The 17,671-nt window shown below is 40.4% G+C and overlaps 1 protein-coding gene across 8 annotated transcripts in view; it reads right to left on the bottom strand.

Annotated features, from left to right (window-relative positions):
* The window catches only part of ttyh2 (tweety family member 2), a 77,350-nt gene that overhangs the window by 11,017 nt on the left and 48,662 nt on the right, over nt 1-17,671 (bottom strand). For 7 of the 8 annotated variants that reach the window (XR_011354941.1, XR_011354939.1, XR_011354942.1 and 4 more), the window contains 8 exons: nt 17,003-17,075; nt 13,440-13,509; nt 9,189-9,244; nt 7,748-7,840; nt 5,930-6,022; nt 3,293-3,435; nt 2,588-2,773; nt 8-86 (listed from right to left, as the gene is read on the bottom strand). Coding sequence is in view for 3 of the 8 variants with exons in the window: in XM_069930186.1 (XP_069786287.1) it covers nt 8-86; nt 2,588-2,773; nt 3,293-3,435; nt 5,930-6,022; nt 7,748-7,840; nt 9,189-9,244; nt 13,440-13,509; nt 17,003-17,075 (793 nt within the window). In the remaining 5 variants the exon portion in view is untranslated. The remainder of the gene's footprint in view (nt 1-7; nt 87-2,587; nt 2,774-3,292; nt 3,436-5,929; nt 6,023-7,747; nt 7,841-9,188; nt 9,245-13,439; nt 13,510-17,002; nt 17,076-17,671) is intronic. The other variant, XM_069930187.1, reaches the window with a different exon arrangement.

The following is a 17,671-nucleotide window of genomic DNA, read 5'->3' as shown; positions in this document are numbered from 1 at the left end:
AACGTACCGAAGGTGGAGGTGAATTTCTTCCAATCAGAGGTACATTTTCAAATCGACGATTTCCACCAAATAACACAGTATTGTTCCTAAGGAAGAGAGAGTAAAGTAATTATGGCTCTAATTAGTCAGCCTTTTAAACATATAATCATCATCACATTTCGAGAAGGGCTTGGATCAGTAAAACTGCTTAGAGCTCTGAGATAAACTACAGTACGAAGCTATTTAATTCATTTTAGATACTTAATTTCTTGCATGAATTAAAGTCCCTGGATATCTGACAGCATTGTGCTGGAGAAACTCAGCTTATAAGAAGCAAAGGGGAATCAATATTTTGGGCTTACTCTTTGCTTTTTATAGATGCTTCGTCACTTGCTGAGTTTCTCCACCGCTTATGTGTATTGCACTATAATCAAATTCATTGGTGTCAACATCTCTGAGGATCTGTCCTGGAGCCTCCATGTTGATGCAATCACGAAGAAGGCTTGCCAGCAGCTATACCTTGTGAGGTGTTTGAGGAGATTTGGTATGTCACCGAAGACTCTCGTAAAACTTCTATAGGAGAGCATTCGGACTGGTTGCATTACTGACTGGTACGGAGGCACCAAATCTCGGGACAAGGATAAACTACAGAGGATTGTTAACTTGGCCTGCGACATCACAGGCACCAGACTTCACTCCATCAAGGACATCTACAAAGCAGCCTCTATCCTCAAAGATCCCCACCACCCAGGCCATGCCCTCTTCACTCTGCTACCATCGGGGAAAAGGTGCAGGAGCCCAAAGATGAGCACTGAACAGCACAAGGACAGCTGCCATCAGATTCCTGAATAATCAATGAAACAAAGACACTACCTTACTTTTCATGCACTACTATTTTTAATTTTTTTCTTATAGATTCGTGTTGTAAGACTGTTCATAATATTAATGTTTGGGTTAGGGTTTTCTGACTTGTTAATGACAATACTACTGATTTGGATAATCCGCAGACTTTCCTGTTTAACTCCATCTGCCAGCAGTGCTGTATTTCTTTGCAATGATCAGTTACGAGATCTCTTCCTTAGATGGAGCAAGATATTATAATTCAGCAATGCATTTCATTTCAAAAGCTAACATATCTGTGGGGCAGCACAGTTAGTCCAGCAGTTAGTACAATGCCAGAAACCCGGCTTTGAATCCAGCGCTTTCTGTAAGGAGTTTGGAAAATCTCCATGTCTATGCGGGTTTCCTCTAGGTGCTCCGGTTTCCTCCCACCCTTCAAAGTGTACAGAGGTTTTAGGTTAATTGGGATATTTGAGGAGTAGTGGCTCGTGGGCCACAAAGGCCCGTTACTGTGCTGCATGTCTAAATTTAATATATTACAACTTTTTTTGTCTGACCCAATCTTCTTTGTAAATTGTGTTAAAAAGTATTTTAGCTATAAATGATATTTTATTATTATTTAACCATTTTCAGTTACAATCTGCTTGTTTTTGGCGCAACACTGCAATCTGAAGGTGTCCTAATTCCAGGCAATTAGAACTAGTATCAAATAGTCAGCATGGCTTTGTGAGGGATAGGGGTCATGCCTCACGAGCAGCAAAAGAAATTGATGTGGTGTATATGGATTTTAGTAAAGCCTTTGACAAGGTCCCCCATGGTAGACTCATTCAAAAAGATACAAGGCATGGGATCCATGCTGTGTGAATTCAGAATTGGCTTGTCTGCAGGAGTAGTAGTTGGAAAATATTGTGCCTGGATATCGGTGACCCTTGGAAAAAGAAGTGAGAGTGTGGATCAGCATGTTTGCAGATCACACGAAGGTTGGAGTTGCTGTGAATGGTATAGGTGGTGGCCAAAGATTACAACAGGACATAGACAGGATGCAGAGTTGGGCAGAAAAGTGGGAGATGGCGTTCAATCCAGATAAGTGTGAAGTGATTCATTCTGGAAGTTTAAACTTGAAGTGGAGTTCTGGGTGATGGCAGTATTCTTCACAATGTAGACAAACAGAAGGAACTTGGGGTCACAATCCACAGATCTCTAAAGGATGCCGCGCAGGTTGATAGGGAGTTAAGAAGGTTTATTAGTATGCTGGCCTTCAATAGTCAGAGGATTGAATTTAAGGACTATGAGATAATACTGCACATGTATAAAACTGTGGTTATACCACACTTGAATATTGTGTTCAGTTCTGGTTGCCTCATGACAGGAAGGATATGGAATTTTGGAGAGCGTGAAGAAGAGATTCACCAGGATGTTGCCTGGATTGGAAGACATATCTTATGAGGACTTTGCACTTTGAAATGAAGAAGAATGAGAGGTGACAATAGATTAAAAGAGGTGGGCACCCAGCACCTTTTTCCCAAGGCAACAGTAGCAAATACCAGAGGATACCTGCTTAAGGAGAAGTGAGAATAGAGGAGACATTAGGGATAAGTTTTATTTTTACACAGAGAGTAGTGGTTACCTGGAATTCATTCATTAAGGACATTTAAAAGACAGGCACATGGATCCAAAAAAAGGTAACGGGAAGGTTTAGATTGTTGAGTCGGTTTATGTTGGTTGGTGGGCTGAAGTGCTATCAAAAATAACTGATCACTGGACTTACATATACTCAGGTGCAGGTGCTGTGGTGGCTGTGTTTGCAGGTGGCTGAAGGCTGGTTTGACTCCCCATACTACTGTTGAAACTACAAAAACTGTTTATCTGCCTTCGAGATGGGTTATGGGTTGCTATGCGACGAGCTTGTGGATTAAAAGGGTCTGCGTCATCCATGTCATCATAATCTCGATTTCTGGAGCACAAAGCAGATGTTAGGGCAGCAGCAGTAAAACAAAAAGAACATTCCTGCACTGTCCTAAAATTATAAGGCATCGATTTTTTTTTTTAAACAAGGAACTTAAATATTACTTCTATCTGCACAAATTCATTTGTATCCTGTTTCGACTGATGAAAATGATTTATCAACAGCACCATTTTTAGGATCATAATTGTCAATAATTTTATACGAAATTAACTGGATTTTAGACATCTGTAATCTGCTCCTTACATATTCCAAACTAATCTTAAATGCTGGTATTGTTTTTGTTCCATTCATTAACTCCACACTCTATTCATTCCTCAGTCTCAGAATCCTCCGCAGAAAGCAAAATTTTCACCTATTGTCATAAATCTTGTATCCAGGTTCCTTTGCCCTAGAACTCTCACTCTCTGAATACATTCTGCCACAAATACACCCTGCCCCAATTGCCTTTATCCAATTCCTTGTCATTTCAATTGCTCCAGGATATCACCTGGAACAGTTGCCACTTACCTGATTGCAGAGTGATTATAGCCACAAGCTATGGCACAGATCAAGGCACAGAATCCGACCAGAGCAAGGATAGAAAACAACAAAAGGTACAGTAATCCCTCAACACCATCATAGCATACACCATTCAGGGCGTCCAGATAGTCCTTCATAAAAACAAAAAAGAAAGAAAAATTAGATCCAGCAACTAAAGAGCTGACCGGCTTCTTGGTCTTATCTCCCAGCCCCTCCCCCCATTCCCTTTCCCACAGTACCTTCCATGCAGCTCCTTCCCATCTCACCATTCACGGACCCCAAATTGTTCAACTTAAAGCACTTGCATATCTTCCAATCTAGTTTACTACATTTATTGTCATAACGTGGCCTCCTCTACATCAGACAAACCAAACACAGATTGGTGGACTGCCTTGCACAGCATCCGGACTTGGTCTATGTGAGTGGTCCAACTGTCATATTAATTGACTATTCCAATCCCACATTGACTGCTCTACCTGGGGCCTCCTACATTCTTACAATGAGGCCCAATGTAAGCTGAAGGAATAACAATGTACCTTTTGTTGGGACACATTTCAGCCTGTAGAACTCTATTCTGAATTCTCCAACCTCTGATAACTTGCTCCTTATTTCTGTTTGTACCAGAGCTGGTCATTTGGTTTCTATTCCTTTCATTTTCTTTTTCATTTGAATATTTGCCCTGCACAGAACATCCCAGTAGGCCAGACTGTGCAACATCACCCAGTCTTCACCACCCGAGCAATACATTACACAAAGGAGCTCAACCATTTCCCCCTTGGCAGACATGACTGCTCTCCCCCACCTTCCCTGTCACTTGAACCAACTTGTTTTCTTTCTCAGTTCTGAGAAACAGTCTTCGACCCGAAATGTTAACTGTTTTCTTCCAACAATTCAGATTTATTGTCAGAGTACATACATGACATCACATACAATCCTGAGATTCTTTTTCTGGAGGCCAGGCAGAATGACCACTAATTGGTAGTGCAAAAAAGAACAGTGCACAGCGTAAACATGTAAACCAATAAAGAGCTGTAAAAGTAACAGATGTAAAGAAACTGACTGTACAATACAGAGAGAATTTAAAAAATCAATAAAGTGCGCAAGTAAGAGTCCTTAAATTAGTCCCTGAGTGAGTTTATCATTGAGGAGTCTGTGGTAGAGGGTTAGCAGCTGTTCCTGAACCTGGTGGTGTGAGTCTTGTGGCACCTCAACCTCTTTCTTGATGGCAGCAGCGAGAACAGAGTGTGCTGGATGACTTGAATCCTAGATGATTGCTGCTGCTCTCTGATGGCATTGATCCCTGTAGATAGTGGGGAGGGTATTGACTGTGATGTCCTGGGCTATGTCCACTACCTTTTAGAGGGCTTTAAGCTCAGAGGTATTGGTGTCCCCGAACCAGACTGTGATGCAGCAGGTCAGCACACTTTTCACCACATGTCTGTAGAAATTTGCTAGGGTTTCTGGTGTCATACCAAACCTCCACAAACTCCTGAAGAAGTAGAAACTGATGTGCTTTCTTCACAATGCCATTAGTGTTTTGGGTCCAGGAAATATCCTCTGAGATAGTGACTCCAAAGAACTTAAATTTGTTCTCCTTCTTCACCTCTGATCCCCCCAGTGATTACTGGATCGTACACCTCTGGCTTTCCTTTCCTAAAGTGACCTTGAGTGCAAGGTTGTGGTTGGTGCACCTTTCAGCCAAGTTTTCAATCTCCATTCTGCATTCTGACTCATCCCCATCCTTTATACAACCCACTACCGTGGGCTCATCGGCAAATTTGTAGATTATGTTATTGTCATACTGAGTCACAAATGCTCCAGACTGGCTGAGTTCTTCCAATATTTCTGTTTTGATGCACAAATCAACTTTCATGGTACACATGCTCCTCAACTTACGACGGAGTTACATTCCGACAAACCCATCATAAATGGAAAAATTGCAAGTCGAAAAAGAATACAGTACCGCACCTACCGAACATCATTGCCTAGCCGAACTTAAACGTGCTCAGAACACTTGCTGTAGCCTACAGCTGGGCAAATTTATCTAAAACAAAGCCTATTTGATAATTAAAAGTTGAATAGCTTTTATTCCACACTAAAAATACATTTTTAATCATAAAACATAGCGATAAAGACAGTCACACGCAGCGAATTGTGAAACGACAGTACCAAGTGACTAGGTTCAGGTATTTTTATTAGAATACATATCGCTATCGTACCATCGGACCATTTGAAAAATCGTAAGTTGAACCATCGTAAGTAGAGGAGCATCTGTAATGTTACCTAGACCATAGAACATAAAAGGCTAATTTAAAATGAAATCTGAAGAAAAGAAACAAATTGGGAAAAGGTTTCAAATAGGAAGCTTAACCAATGCTCTCCACTACCTACAGCAGAATTAAAACCAGATTGTCTATATATAATTTTAATGTCGAGGAGTCACTCCTCATAGTTGGTACATTCACACTTTGCTCCAATAAGTAATGGGTTTGGTTAATAAGTGCTTTCAGTAACAAAATAGGAAAATCATAAATCTGGAAACCAATCAGGAATTCTTGGCCATAGTAAAACATAGCAGAGCAAATAAGACAGGGAGAGGTATTATTTTCCCCCATTACTGTTTACCTTGTGGAGTCCACGGCAGTCAAGCATTGCTGTGAGTTGATGCAAATTGGATTCAGATTTATTTAGCAGCTGCTGTATCCCAATGATGTCCTTCTGTCAAAAAAGGATGAATAATTTCTCTTTAAAAATCAAGTCGTTTCAGTCATAAAAATGTTGCTTGTTTGAGTCACTGGTTCCACACTGTCATTGAACTCCGCAGGTCAGGTCTGATACAGGATATGAGACCTTAATGATTTTTTTTATGGTAACTTTAGGCTTTCTGAAAGAGAAAAATGGGTTTCCAAATGTCTTTTTTTTAATTATTTTCAGGGAATCTTGGTTTTATAATTAAATTTATTTTTATTTTTAATTCTCTTGCATCTCTAAGTTCATTTAAAACTGTTAAAATTAGTGACATCTCAGATGAGAGACAAAGCTGCACTCCACTTTTGACCTGGTGCCAGTGATGAGCTTTCAGAGATGCTCATGGCCTCGCACTACCAACATTTCTTTGCCTGATGCAAGATTGTGAAGACTTTATTTAAAATTTTATAACATGAATACAATAAAGAATTACATTTAAAGAAAAATTTTTAAAAATTAAAATAGTATGATTACAATATTACATCGGAAAACTACACAAAACCCCCCCCCCCGTTAATTGTAACACAATAATAATAGTCTAACTTAAAATTAGTCCAACCCTCCCCCCCCCCAATAAAGAGTGAAGAGTTAATAAAATTAACATTATATATGGAAAAAAATACCCACTTACAAAAAAAGAGATAAAACTTAACCTAAAAAAAATTCTAACAACAAAAAAAATTGTCAATACTAAAATATCACGCTTAAACATATAGCCTGATGCAAGATTGTGAAGGACCAGCAAGATTGGCTCTTCACATCTGGCCAAGGGGACTGTAGGCACTGGCTGAGTCCAGCACCTTAAAGCAGTGGTTCTCAACTTTTTTCTTTCCAATCACATACCACTTTAAGTAATCCCTATGCCATCGTTTCTCTGTGATTGGTAAGGGATTGCTTAAAGTGGGAAGGTTGAGAACTACTGCTCTAGACCCAATTGTTACTGAAATATTTTGCTTGAGAAAAATTGTCACTGGCCCATTTCCTTTGGAGTTATGAAACCGTGCGTCAATTCGGTACGATTAAAACAGTGGTTTTCAACCTTTTTCTTTCTACCCACATACCGCCTTAAGCAATCCCTTACTAATTTATGGCATAGGGATTACTTAAAGTGCTACGTGAGTGGAAAAAAAAAGGTTGAAAATCACTACCTTACTACAATGAAGTATAACCTTTTGTTTAATGGCAATCATTAATATGCTAGATTTCTGGATAATGGAGGAAGTAGATTTCAGTTGAGGAGCACTGAGCCCTAATTCTTGTGTCACAGGTGTGCATTAATGATAATGATGTAGGTAGGATAGGAATGGGAATGATTGTTGTTCAAGTTATGAATGGATGATAAGAGAGCAAACTCAAATCAGTGGGAATCATGCTCAAAAGACAGGGAAGAGAAGCTGAAAGTTATTGTTGAGATGAAAATAGAACATGCCGGAAATTCTCAGCATTTATGGTCAGGTAGCATTTATGCTTGGAAAAACAGTGAACATCTCAGTTGCATGGAAGTTTCAAACTTACTAGGTAGTCACGGAGGATGGATATTCAGAGTTGTAAAGGACGCCATCTTCTTTGAGCCTGTTGCATCACAGTGGCAGGGTTGAAACTAAATGATTTGAACCACGAGCAGTAAAGATGGATATAGGTCAAGAAGGTTTAGCACATACTAGTGACAACACTTAGAGAGATGTTAGCTCCCACCTTTGCCATGGGGAACACTGGCAACGCGAGATGCCTCAACCCTTCGATTTGGAGCTGCATGGTTGTTAGTGTGCGCTGGAAACTTGATAGGGTCTATAGGAAGGGGGGGGGGAGAAAAAAGACTCTCATGAAAACTCAAAATTCATTTTTCACACAAATTATCTGGCTAAGGATAAAAATTCTTATTCTTAAAAAATATGAAGCTTTTATTTGATTTCTGGTCTGTGGGACAGCAGAGTTAGTGAAGCTGTTTGGGCAACGCTGTTACAGTGCCAGCTGCTGGGATTCAAATCTGGCACCGTCTAGAAAGTGATTATACATTCTTCTCATGTCTGCATGGGTTCTTTCCAGAGTCATATATCATATTCATATATCAGGTTCATAGAACCCGGAGATTAATTTTTTTCTGTGGGTGAGGCAGAATTGCCACTTTTGGGAGTGGCAAAAAAAAATCTGTGCACAGCATTTATCTGAACAAATAAAGAACTGTAAACACATAACGAATATAAACAAACTGTGTAATACAGAATTTTTTTAAAAATCAATAAAAGTGCACAAGTGAAAAACATATCAGAAATCCTCATTTATCTGAAATTTTTTGAAGCCTGACTGACCTCACAGGTTGAAAAAAAATTCACCTGACATGAAATTAGAACGTTGATAGTCCTCGTTTCAGGTAACTTCCTCCCCTCTCTCTTTCCATTTCTTCTTTACCTTCCCTTATTGACTTTCCTATCCAACTCTCCCTCTCAAATTGCACACCACTGTCTCCCAGCCACAAGTGGATGGAAGAATCCCTTGCCCCGGCATCATCAAGGAGAGCGGCCTCCCAGGCAGGAGTGGGATCTCCGGCTCAGTGGCATTCCCTTCCCTCCTAAGCACACCAGTGCTCCCGATGCCAACTCCGAACCCTCCTCTCGGCCTCCCCCACATGCAGTAGGCCTGGGGAGGATTCGGAGTCCGGACTCGGGAGCTCCGGTAACTGGGGAGACAGGAGTCTGCTGACTCACCGGTGAGTGTTCCACAGGCCCAGGAAGCTTCTCCGGGGATCAGCACCAGAGCAGTGGGGACATGTCAGGGGATCAGTGGCAGGTGTTTGGAGGGGTCTTGGTGATCAGAATTGTCATTGCGGCCAGTGTTTTTTTTTATATATAAGAATTAAATATTATTTTAATGTTTAAAAAGCCTTCCCTTATTGTTTGTTGTTGAAACAGTGATGCAAGTGAATTTCTGTTGCTACTGGGCCATTTCTAAAAAAATGACCAGTTATCTGAAAAATGCCCAGTCCTGACCACTTCGGATAATTGGAGTTGCACTATACGAAGAACTGTTTTCATTAATTTAGTTGGAAGTCAGAACTCAATTACGTCACACTGCATTTGAAGCCCATTAAAAAAATGTTCAATTTACATTGCCTTATATCAATTTACAGAATGTATACCTGTTGGAATGGGTTACGCACGCTGTGGCTGCAATACAGATAATAATGCACAATATCTGCAACAGAACCAAAGAAAAATTTGTAGAGTTTTCAAGCTATTGATGTGAAGAACCAGTAGAGCACAACTACTTTGAAATCAGCTTCTAAATAACAAAGTCTGAAATTGTAAACATTTGCTCAACTAAGATTTTTTTTTGGAAGATGGTAAATGCTCTTCATTTGGAATTGTTTCTTCCAATAATACACAGGTAACAGAGAAGAACAGATATAGATCGGCACAATATTGCCATGTAATTTATCAGAATTGTTACAGATACATAAACTTATTATGTAAGTAAAATCCCCGGTATCCAGAATTCAAGCAACTGGCAAAAAGTATTGAGGAAATAAATAAACATTAAAAATTTAAAAAATAAAAATTTAAATAGAAGTTTAAATTTGTGAAATTAGATGCAACACACAACCCCTTGGTGAAGATGGAAGCAAACATTCAGCCAGTGGAGTGCCCTGGTTGAGCCCGGCTGTTTGAATAAAGTTTCAATAAAGTTGTGTTTAAATAAAATGGTTGGGTGCCCAGGATGAAGAGCCGGCCAATGCTGCTCACCGCTGGGGCGACTCTCCCAAAGTGTCTCCGTAACCCTGCCTAGAAAGAGTCTTTATTAGTATTAAGTATATTAGTGAAGCTTTATTGTCAACTTGAGGGAGGAGGATTTGATTATGAAATGGCAGCACGATTAGCCTTTCAGTTAGCCCAATGCTGTTACAGCACCAGCGACTAGGGTTCAAATTTAGATTTTGTAAGTTATAGGAATTACCTGGTTAAAGTGAACTTTACATTATTAAAGACAATATATTTTGCATTGTCTTTTAAACTGTGTTTTCTTAATACAGGTGTATTTGTCAGGCATTGTAAAGAATATGTCTTAGTCAACTGGCATCCACAATCCCCATCTTTCTTTCTTTGGCTTGGCTTTGCGGACGAAGATTTATGGAGGGGTAATGTCCACATCAGCTGCAGGCTCGTTTGTGGCTGACAAGTCCGATGCGGGACAGGCAGACACGGTTGCAGCGGTTACAGGGGAAAATTGGTTGGTTGGGGTTGGGTGTTGGGTTTTTCCTCCTTTGTCTTTTGTCAGTGAGGTGGGCTCTGCGGTCTTCTTCAAAGGAGGTTGCTGCCCGCCGAACTGTGAGGCGCCAAGATGCACGGTTTGAGGCGATATCAGCCCACTGGCGGTGGTCAATGTGGCAGGCACCAAGAGAATTCTTTAGGCAGTCCTTGTACCTCTTCTTTGGTGCACCTCTGTCACGGTGGCCAGTGGAGAGCTCGCCATATAACACGATCTTGGGAAGGCGATGGTTCTCCATTCTGGAGATGTGACCTACCCAGCGCAGTTGGATCTTCAGCAGCGTGGATTCGATGCTATCGGCCTCTGCCATCTCGAGTACTTCAATGTTGGTGATGAAGTCGCTCCAATGAATGTTGAGGATGGAGCGGAGACAACGCTGGTGGAAGCGTTCTAGTAGCCGTAGGTGATGCCGGTAGAGGACCCATGATTCAGAGCCGAACAGGAGTGTGGGTATGACAACGGCTCTGCATACGCTAATCTTTATGAGGTTTTTCAGTTGGTTGTTTTTCCAGACTCTTTTGTGTAGTCTTCCAAAGGCGCTATTTGCCTTGGAGAGTCTGTTGTCTATCTCGTTGTCGATCCTTGCATCCGATGAAATGGTGCAGCCAATTAGGTAAACTGGTTGACCGTTTTGAGTTTTGTGTGCCCGATGGAGATGTGGGGGGCTGGTAGTCATGGTGGGGAGCTGGCTGATGGAGGACCTCAGTTTTCTTCGGGCTGACTTCCAGGCCAAACATTTTGGAAGTTTCCGCAAAACAGGACGTCAAGCGCTGAAGAGCTGGCTCTGAATGGGCAACTAAAGCGGCATCGTCTGCAAAGAGTAGTTCACGGACAAGTTGCTCTTGTGTCTTGGTGTGAGCTTGCAGGTGCCTCAGATTGAAGAGGCTGCCATCCGTGTGGTACCGGATGTAAACAGCGTCTTCATTGTTGACGTCTTTCATGGCTTGTTTCAGCATCATGCTGAAGAAGATTGAAAAGAGGGTTGGTGCGAGAACGCAGCCTTGCTTCACGCCATTGTTAATGGAGAAGGGTTCGGAGAGCTCATTGCTGTATCTGACCCGACCTTGTTGGTTTTCGTGCAGTTGGATAACCACGTTGAGGAACTTTGGGGGGTATCCGAGGCGCTCTAGTATTTGCCAAAGCCCTTTCCTGCTCACGGTGTCGAAGATTTTGGTGAGGTCAACAAAGGTGATGTAGAGTCCTTTGTTTTGTTCTCTGCACTTTTCTTGGAGCTGTCTGAGGGCAAAGACCATGTCAGCAGTTCCTCTGTTTGCGCGAAAGCCGCACTGTGATTCTGGGAGAACATTTTCGGTGACACATAGATAACTGGTATTTAACTGCACAACTGATTTTTGATATTTTGCCAAGCAACATTCCCATGTCATTGTTGTTTTCTGTTACAATCATGTGGTTGTCTGCAATTATTGGCAGTTACAAAATGGAATTTCATCTTTTTTTTTGACAGAAAAGGGGAATTACTTTAAGCTAGGTAATTTACACAATAATATCCCAAAATATTAACTCTGTTTTCCTCTCCACACATTTCCACACATTAAGCATTTCCAAAAATTTGGACCATGTGAAAACACTTTGTTAAAGGATACAAAGCAGAGAGAAGTGAACAATGGATTTTCTTTGGACTGGACTGATATTTCTAACAAACAACCTGCTATTCTTCAGTTATTTTATTGATCTGAGCTGGCTGAAGGGTCACGTCTCCAGAATGGAGGACCATCGCCTTCCCAAGATCGTGTTATATGGCGAGCTCTCCACTGGCCACCGTGACAGAGGTGCACCAAAGAAGAGGTACAAGGACTGCCTAAAGAAATCTCTTGGTGCCTGCCACATTGACCACCGCCAGTGGGCTGATATCGCCTCCAACTGTGCATCTTGGCACCTCACAGTTTGGCGGGCAGCAACCTCCTTTGAAGAAGACCGCAGAGCCCACCTCACTGACAAAAGGCAAAGGAGGAAAAACCCAACCCCAACCAACCAATTTTCCCCTGCAACCGCTGCAACCGTGTCTGCCTGTCCCGCATTGGACTCGTCAGCCACAAACGAGCCTGCAGCTGACGTGGACATTTACCCCCTCCATAAATCTTCGTCCGCGAAGCCAAGCCAAAGAAGAAAAAAATTATTGATCACCTGGTCCTTGAGACAGGAACACAACCTGAAATCCTAGCTTTTTGCACAAAATAATTTTAAGGAAACAGTAAAAGCATTTAGTTAGTAAATAGCCATTGCTAAATATATATTGTCCAATTGGAGCACCTTACTTTGGGAAAATGTCATGACTGAATAAAGTTCAAAAAAGATATACAGATATACCGCATTTTATGAATACTAGCTTTTATGAAAATTCGCTTTTACAAAGAAACCCGTGTTTGCTTTAACGAAAGGATTTGAATGGGCTTTTGCTTTTATGAAAATAGCCTCCAATAGTAGTGAATGGTTCTTCGCTTTATGCTATTTCGGCTTATAAAAGGTTTCATAGAAATGCTCTAGTTTTGTAAAGCTGTGTAGAGATAATTCCAGGAGATGGCAGCTTTAGTCACCAAGAGAAATTTGGAGTCATTTCAATAGGACAGAAAGAGTAAATAGACAATTATCAAAATTGTGAGATTTAGAAAAGGTTGTCCACTAAAGAGAGAAATAACTGCAGAAAACACTGGTTGTCAGCACATGATTAAAACAATGGGAATTTTAAAAATATTTGAAAAAGAAAAAAAGACAATTTACAAGGAATAAATACTGAAAGATTCAATTAATTGAGTTTTTAAAGATCCAGTGTTGATGGGCCAAATGAACCTCCTTTTGATGATTCATTTTGATTGCCTTTTCCCATAGTTTTTGTAAATTGTAGGCAATAATGCTACCAACTTTCTCATGCTATACAAATTTTTTTTTAATTATTCTCTGTACATTTTATAGACATTAAGGATATTAACCAGTGATGAAAAGCCATTAATGCTATAATGTACTATCCAGGATCATATAAAAATATCACCAGTCATTAAAATAAAGGGATAACAGTGTCATTAACCCATAGAAAGAATGACAGGAATTTGTCAGTTGCCAGTTTTTTTTAATACAATTCATAACATTTCAAAAGGTCATCATTTACCGGAGTTAATTTTATTCTTGGTCACATTCATGATGAATTTATCAGGAGCCATGCAGAAATCACTGATCCCCTGAAATATACAGAAGTTAAAGTATTTATATTTTAATTTTTTTAAAAATAAAATTCGATAAATGTATCAGAATAAAAAGAGAAACACAAAAGCTGCAGATACGAGAACCTTGAGCAAACAAAGAATTGCTGGATGATCTCAGAAGGACAGACAGCATCCGTGGTAGAAATAATCAATGCAAAGATGGGTGATATTTGGATGCCACTAATTTTGGGTTGATTTTAAGGTTCCAGTTACCTGCCCATGCGTCCAAGTGAATACATTTTGCATGGCAAATATCATTAATGTGTACAGTAAATCTGCTTCAAAACTATTATTTAATACAAAATGTAAAAAATAAATGTCAAGATTTGGTGTCTTAAACAGAGCCACAAAGCCTTTTGGCCCAATTTATCCATGCCAATCTAGCTCAACCAATTTGTCTGCATTAGGCCCAAACCCTCGAAACATTTCGCATCCATTTACCTACTCAAATGTCTTCTCTACATGACAACTGTCCCAACTTCTAACAATTTTTCTGGCAGCTCATTCCATACATGGAACATCCTCTGTGAAGAAGTTGCCTCTCAGACCTCTGTTATATCTTTCCCCTCTCATCTTAAATTATGCTCTCTAATTTTACAATTCCCTACCCTAGTATTGAGACCTCAACTATCTGCCTTAGATTCCTACGCTCCAGAAAGAAGTCTATCTAGCCTCTCCCTACAACTTAAGCCTACCATTCCAAACAACATTCTTGTGAATTTTTTTGCACCCTTTCCAGCTTAATGGTCTCTTTCCTACAGACAGATATTCAAAGCTGCACCAAATACTCTGTGTAGTCTCACCAACATCTTGTACAATTGTAACACCAAGTCCTTGCTCCTGTATACAATGCCCTGACAGATGAAGGCAAGCGAGCCAAAGAACTTCTTCACCATGTTGCCTGTGTTGCTACTTTCATGGAACAATTTACCCGTTCTCCAAAGCCACTTTGTTCAACAACACTCCCTGGGACCCTACTGTTCACAGTGTAAGTTCTGTCCTGGCTTAACCTACCAAAGTGCAACACTCAGCGTTTTGGTAATTCCATCTAACCGCCAATCGGCCTTTAAAGTGTCTAGTGTGAAAGCAAAATCAGCTCAACGTGGGCATCAGATGATGTCATCTCACACCAGGAATTGACGGTCACAATCCCAGTACAATCCCTGTCTGCAGATGCCGGTGTTGCAATCAGGCAAGTGTGAAATGAGTAATTGCATTGTGGAATTAAAATGACCAAATTTTTTGCGTGAGTGCAGGAACATGAAGAAAGATTAAAATGAAGGTATAAACTTTGCTGTGGAAAAGTCGCAGGGGTGGGGGAGGGGAATAAATAGCAATAAATAGTAAGAACGGACAATTTTTAAACAGCGTGGTAAAGTTGGTAGTGCTATAGCACACAATTTATAAAGACTGTGGGGGGAAAAGTAATGGCGGACCTGACTTCCCAGAATGCCATGCAGCAGAGAAACCCCCTCCATGAAGACTCCATGCATGCAGCCGGGTATATAGCCCTTTCTCTGCTGCATGGAATTCTGTGAGGGCAGGTGTGCCATCGCCTTTTCCCATAGTTTTTATAAATTGTAGGCAATAGTGCTACCAACTTTCTCATGCTATACGAATTGTGTGCTATAGTGCTACAAATTTTCCCACCCTGTTTAAAAATTATCCACTATTGCTTTTTATTGCTAGCACTTTCCCATGGTCCCTTATAAAGGCTTATATAGGTCGGCACAACAACAGGAGCTGAAGGGTTCATACTGTGCTGTACATAAAGCTTAATTATAATTAGGCATGATTAACTTTGTTCAAATGCAAGATCATAATACACTGATCAGGATTTAGGGCAGGTCCACCATCGCTCGATATGTCAGAATGTCACCAGTAGAAGGTAGAACAGTCCTCACCCCGGGCATGGCTCCTTGCAAGTGTGAAAGGGTTTAGTGTCCCATTTAGGAGTGGTCAAGTGTGAAATTCCAAACCCCCATTCCTATCACGGGATACTGAACAGCCAATTTAGCGGGATGCAAGTGTGAGGGGTTGTGAAACAACCCTCCACTACAATCCTAGATCTCCTACCATCAAGCTAATTCTGTATTCAATTGGCTCACTCAACCTGGATCTCATATGTTTTGACCTTCCAGACTAGACTGCCATGCAGGATCACAGAGCCCTTGCTAAAGACTCAGAGAAATGTCATTGAAAATGCGGATGCAGAACATGCACCAAGTTGCTTTTATCCATTTTTGGCAACAAATTCGGCCACACAAAGAATGCCATAAAACAGATTAAAGAAAAATTTCCATTGTACATATGGCAAAAAATATGTCCAGTTCTAAAAAGCTGTAATACATCAATCACAAATTGGGTTGAAACTAATCAATTTTCAATTTGATCAGAACTTATGTCAACAGACCATTCCATAAGAAACGCAGAGATAGAAAGAAAATGGATGGCTGGATCAAAGCAAAATTAAGGAAATACCGAAATGAAGTGATTCATCCACCATTCAAATGTACAAGCCCAACAGGCCAGCTACTTGAAAACAACCCTGTCCATTTAGGTACATTGGAGACCAGACCCAGAGTGAGGGGAGATAGTTAAAACATCAATCAAATGATGACACACAATGCAATTTCAATGATTTTAGCCTCAGTTAGTAATCTGCTTATCAGGTTTAGCAGGGCCATACCAGCTGGAGACAGGAAATGGAACAAAAGAAGCCATTTCACTGTTTAGTAGAGGATCAAATGAAAATTGAATTGTCCTTGTCCAAACTAACCACAATGTTACTCACCCTGCCACAGAAACATCTTCATTTCAGCATTAATGAACGAAGTGCAAAAACATTGCACTTTCAGATTTATTGTTTATCTATTTGTACAAATTATATTGTTTCATCATACGTTGTGCTCCTCTAACTAATCTTTCTACATCATTCTAATAATAAATGCCTAATCTTGGAAGGTATTTGCAACGATATAAAAAATATTCAAGGCACAAGCTGAAGCATAACATGAAAATTATTAAGAATGCTGCAGGTTCCTTTACAATCAAAGGATAACTTTATTGGTGACGTAACAAGGGTGAGAACAAGTGAAAGAAACATCATGCATTCAGTTACTCATAATAAAAATATTTTTAAATGATCTGAAACATTTACAGAAGAGAAACAGAGAGAATCAAAAACAAGATGCTGGAATCTTGAGGAAGTGAGGAGCTGGATGAACTCAATGGGTCAAGCAGCATCCATGGTCAGTCTTGTGTTTCAGGTCGGCACTGACCAAGGGCTGCCTGACCCACTGAGTTCCTCTAGCAGCTAGTCTTTTACACAAGCCTGAAAGAAATTAATTAAAAACATACTAATAAAAATAACCAATTTGCTTAAAAATACATCCAAATAATGCAAATTAACAAAGCATGAAAGAATTGCACGTGTTACACACAGAAACAGGGTCAGTCTCTCACTTACCACAGCTGCAGCAGTGTCCAGACCTAGCGATCCCCAGCTGAGGATAAGAGTCAAAATCCCAATGACAATCATTCTGGAAAATATGACAAATGAATGACAAATGGAACGTGGTCGTGCCCTCAGATTTCACTTTCAGGTATTACTAAACAAGTTAACAAATTAAATCCATTCTATTTGTTAGTTACACAATAATTAGGGAGGAAAGAATAGTGGAAGATTTGCATTGGCAAATTTTTATCAGATTAACCAACCAAATTCAAATTTAGACATACAGCACAGCAACAGGCCCCTTCACCCACAAGCCTTTACTGCCTAATTACAACCCTGGTACAATTTTGAATGGTAGGAGGAAACCAGAACACCCAGAGGAAACCCACTCAGACACGGGGACAAACTCCTTACAGACAACGTCAGATTTGAACATGAGTTACTGGTGCTGTAATGTAGTTGCGCTAACCGCTACAGTAACCAGGCCTTCCGAATTTAGTCCAAATAATTCTACTTCAAAAAAAGCTATTCTTGAAAAAGTTTCATTTACCTTGAAATGCCCACAGTCTTTTGAGGTGATTGATATCATGACCGTACAGTATTGCTCCCCTATTAAATAGCCAGATAATTGGATGCCCCCTACCCTCCCTGAAGGATCTCAACACCTCTCGTTGCCTCAGT

This window comes from Narcine bancroftii, chromosome 3 (assembly GCF_036971445.1).
Source record: "Narcine bancroftii isolate sNarBan1 chromosome 3, sNarBan1.hap1, whole genome shotgun sequence".
Lineage (NCBI taxonomy): Eukaryota > Metazoa > Chordata > Chondrichthyes > Torpediniformes > Narcinidae > Narcine > Narcine bancroftii.
Note: the sequence above shows the minus strand (reverse complement) of the source record. Positions and strands in the feature narration are given on the sequence as shown.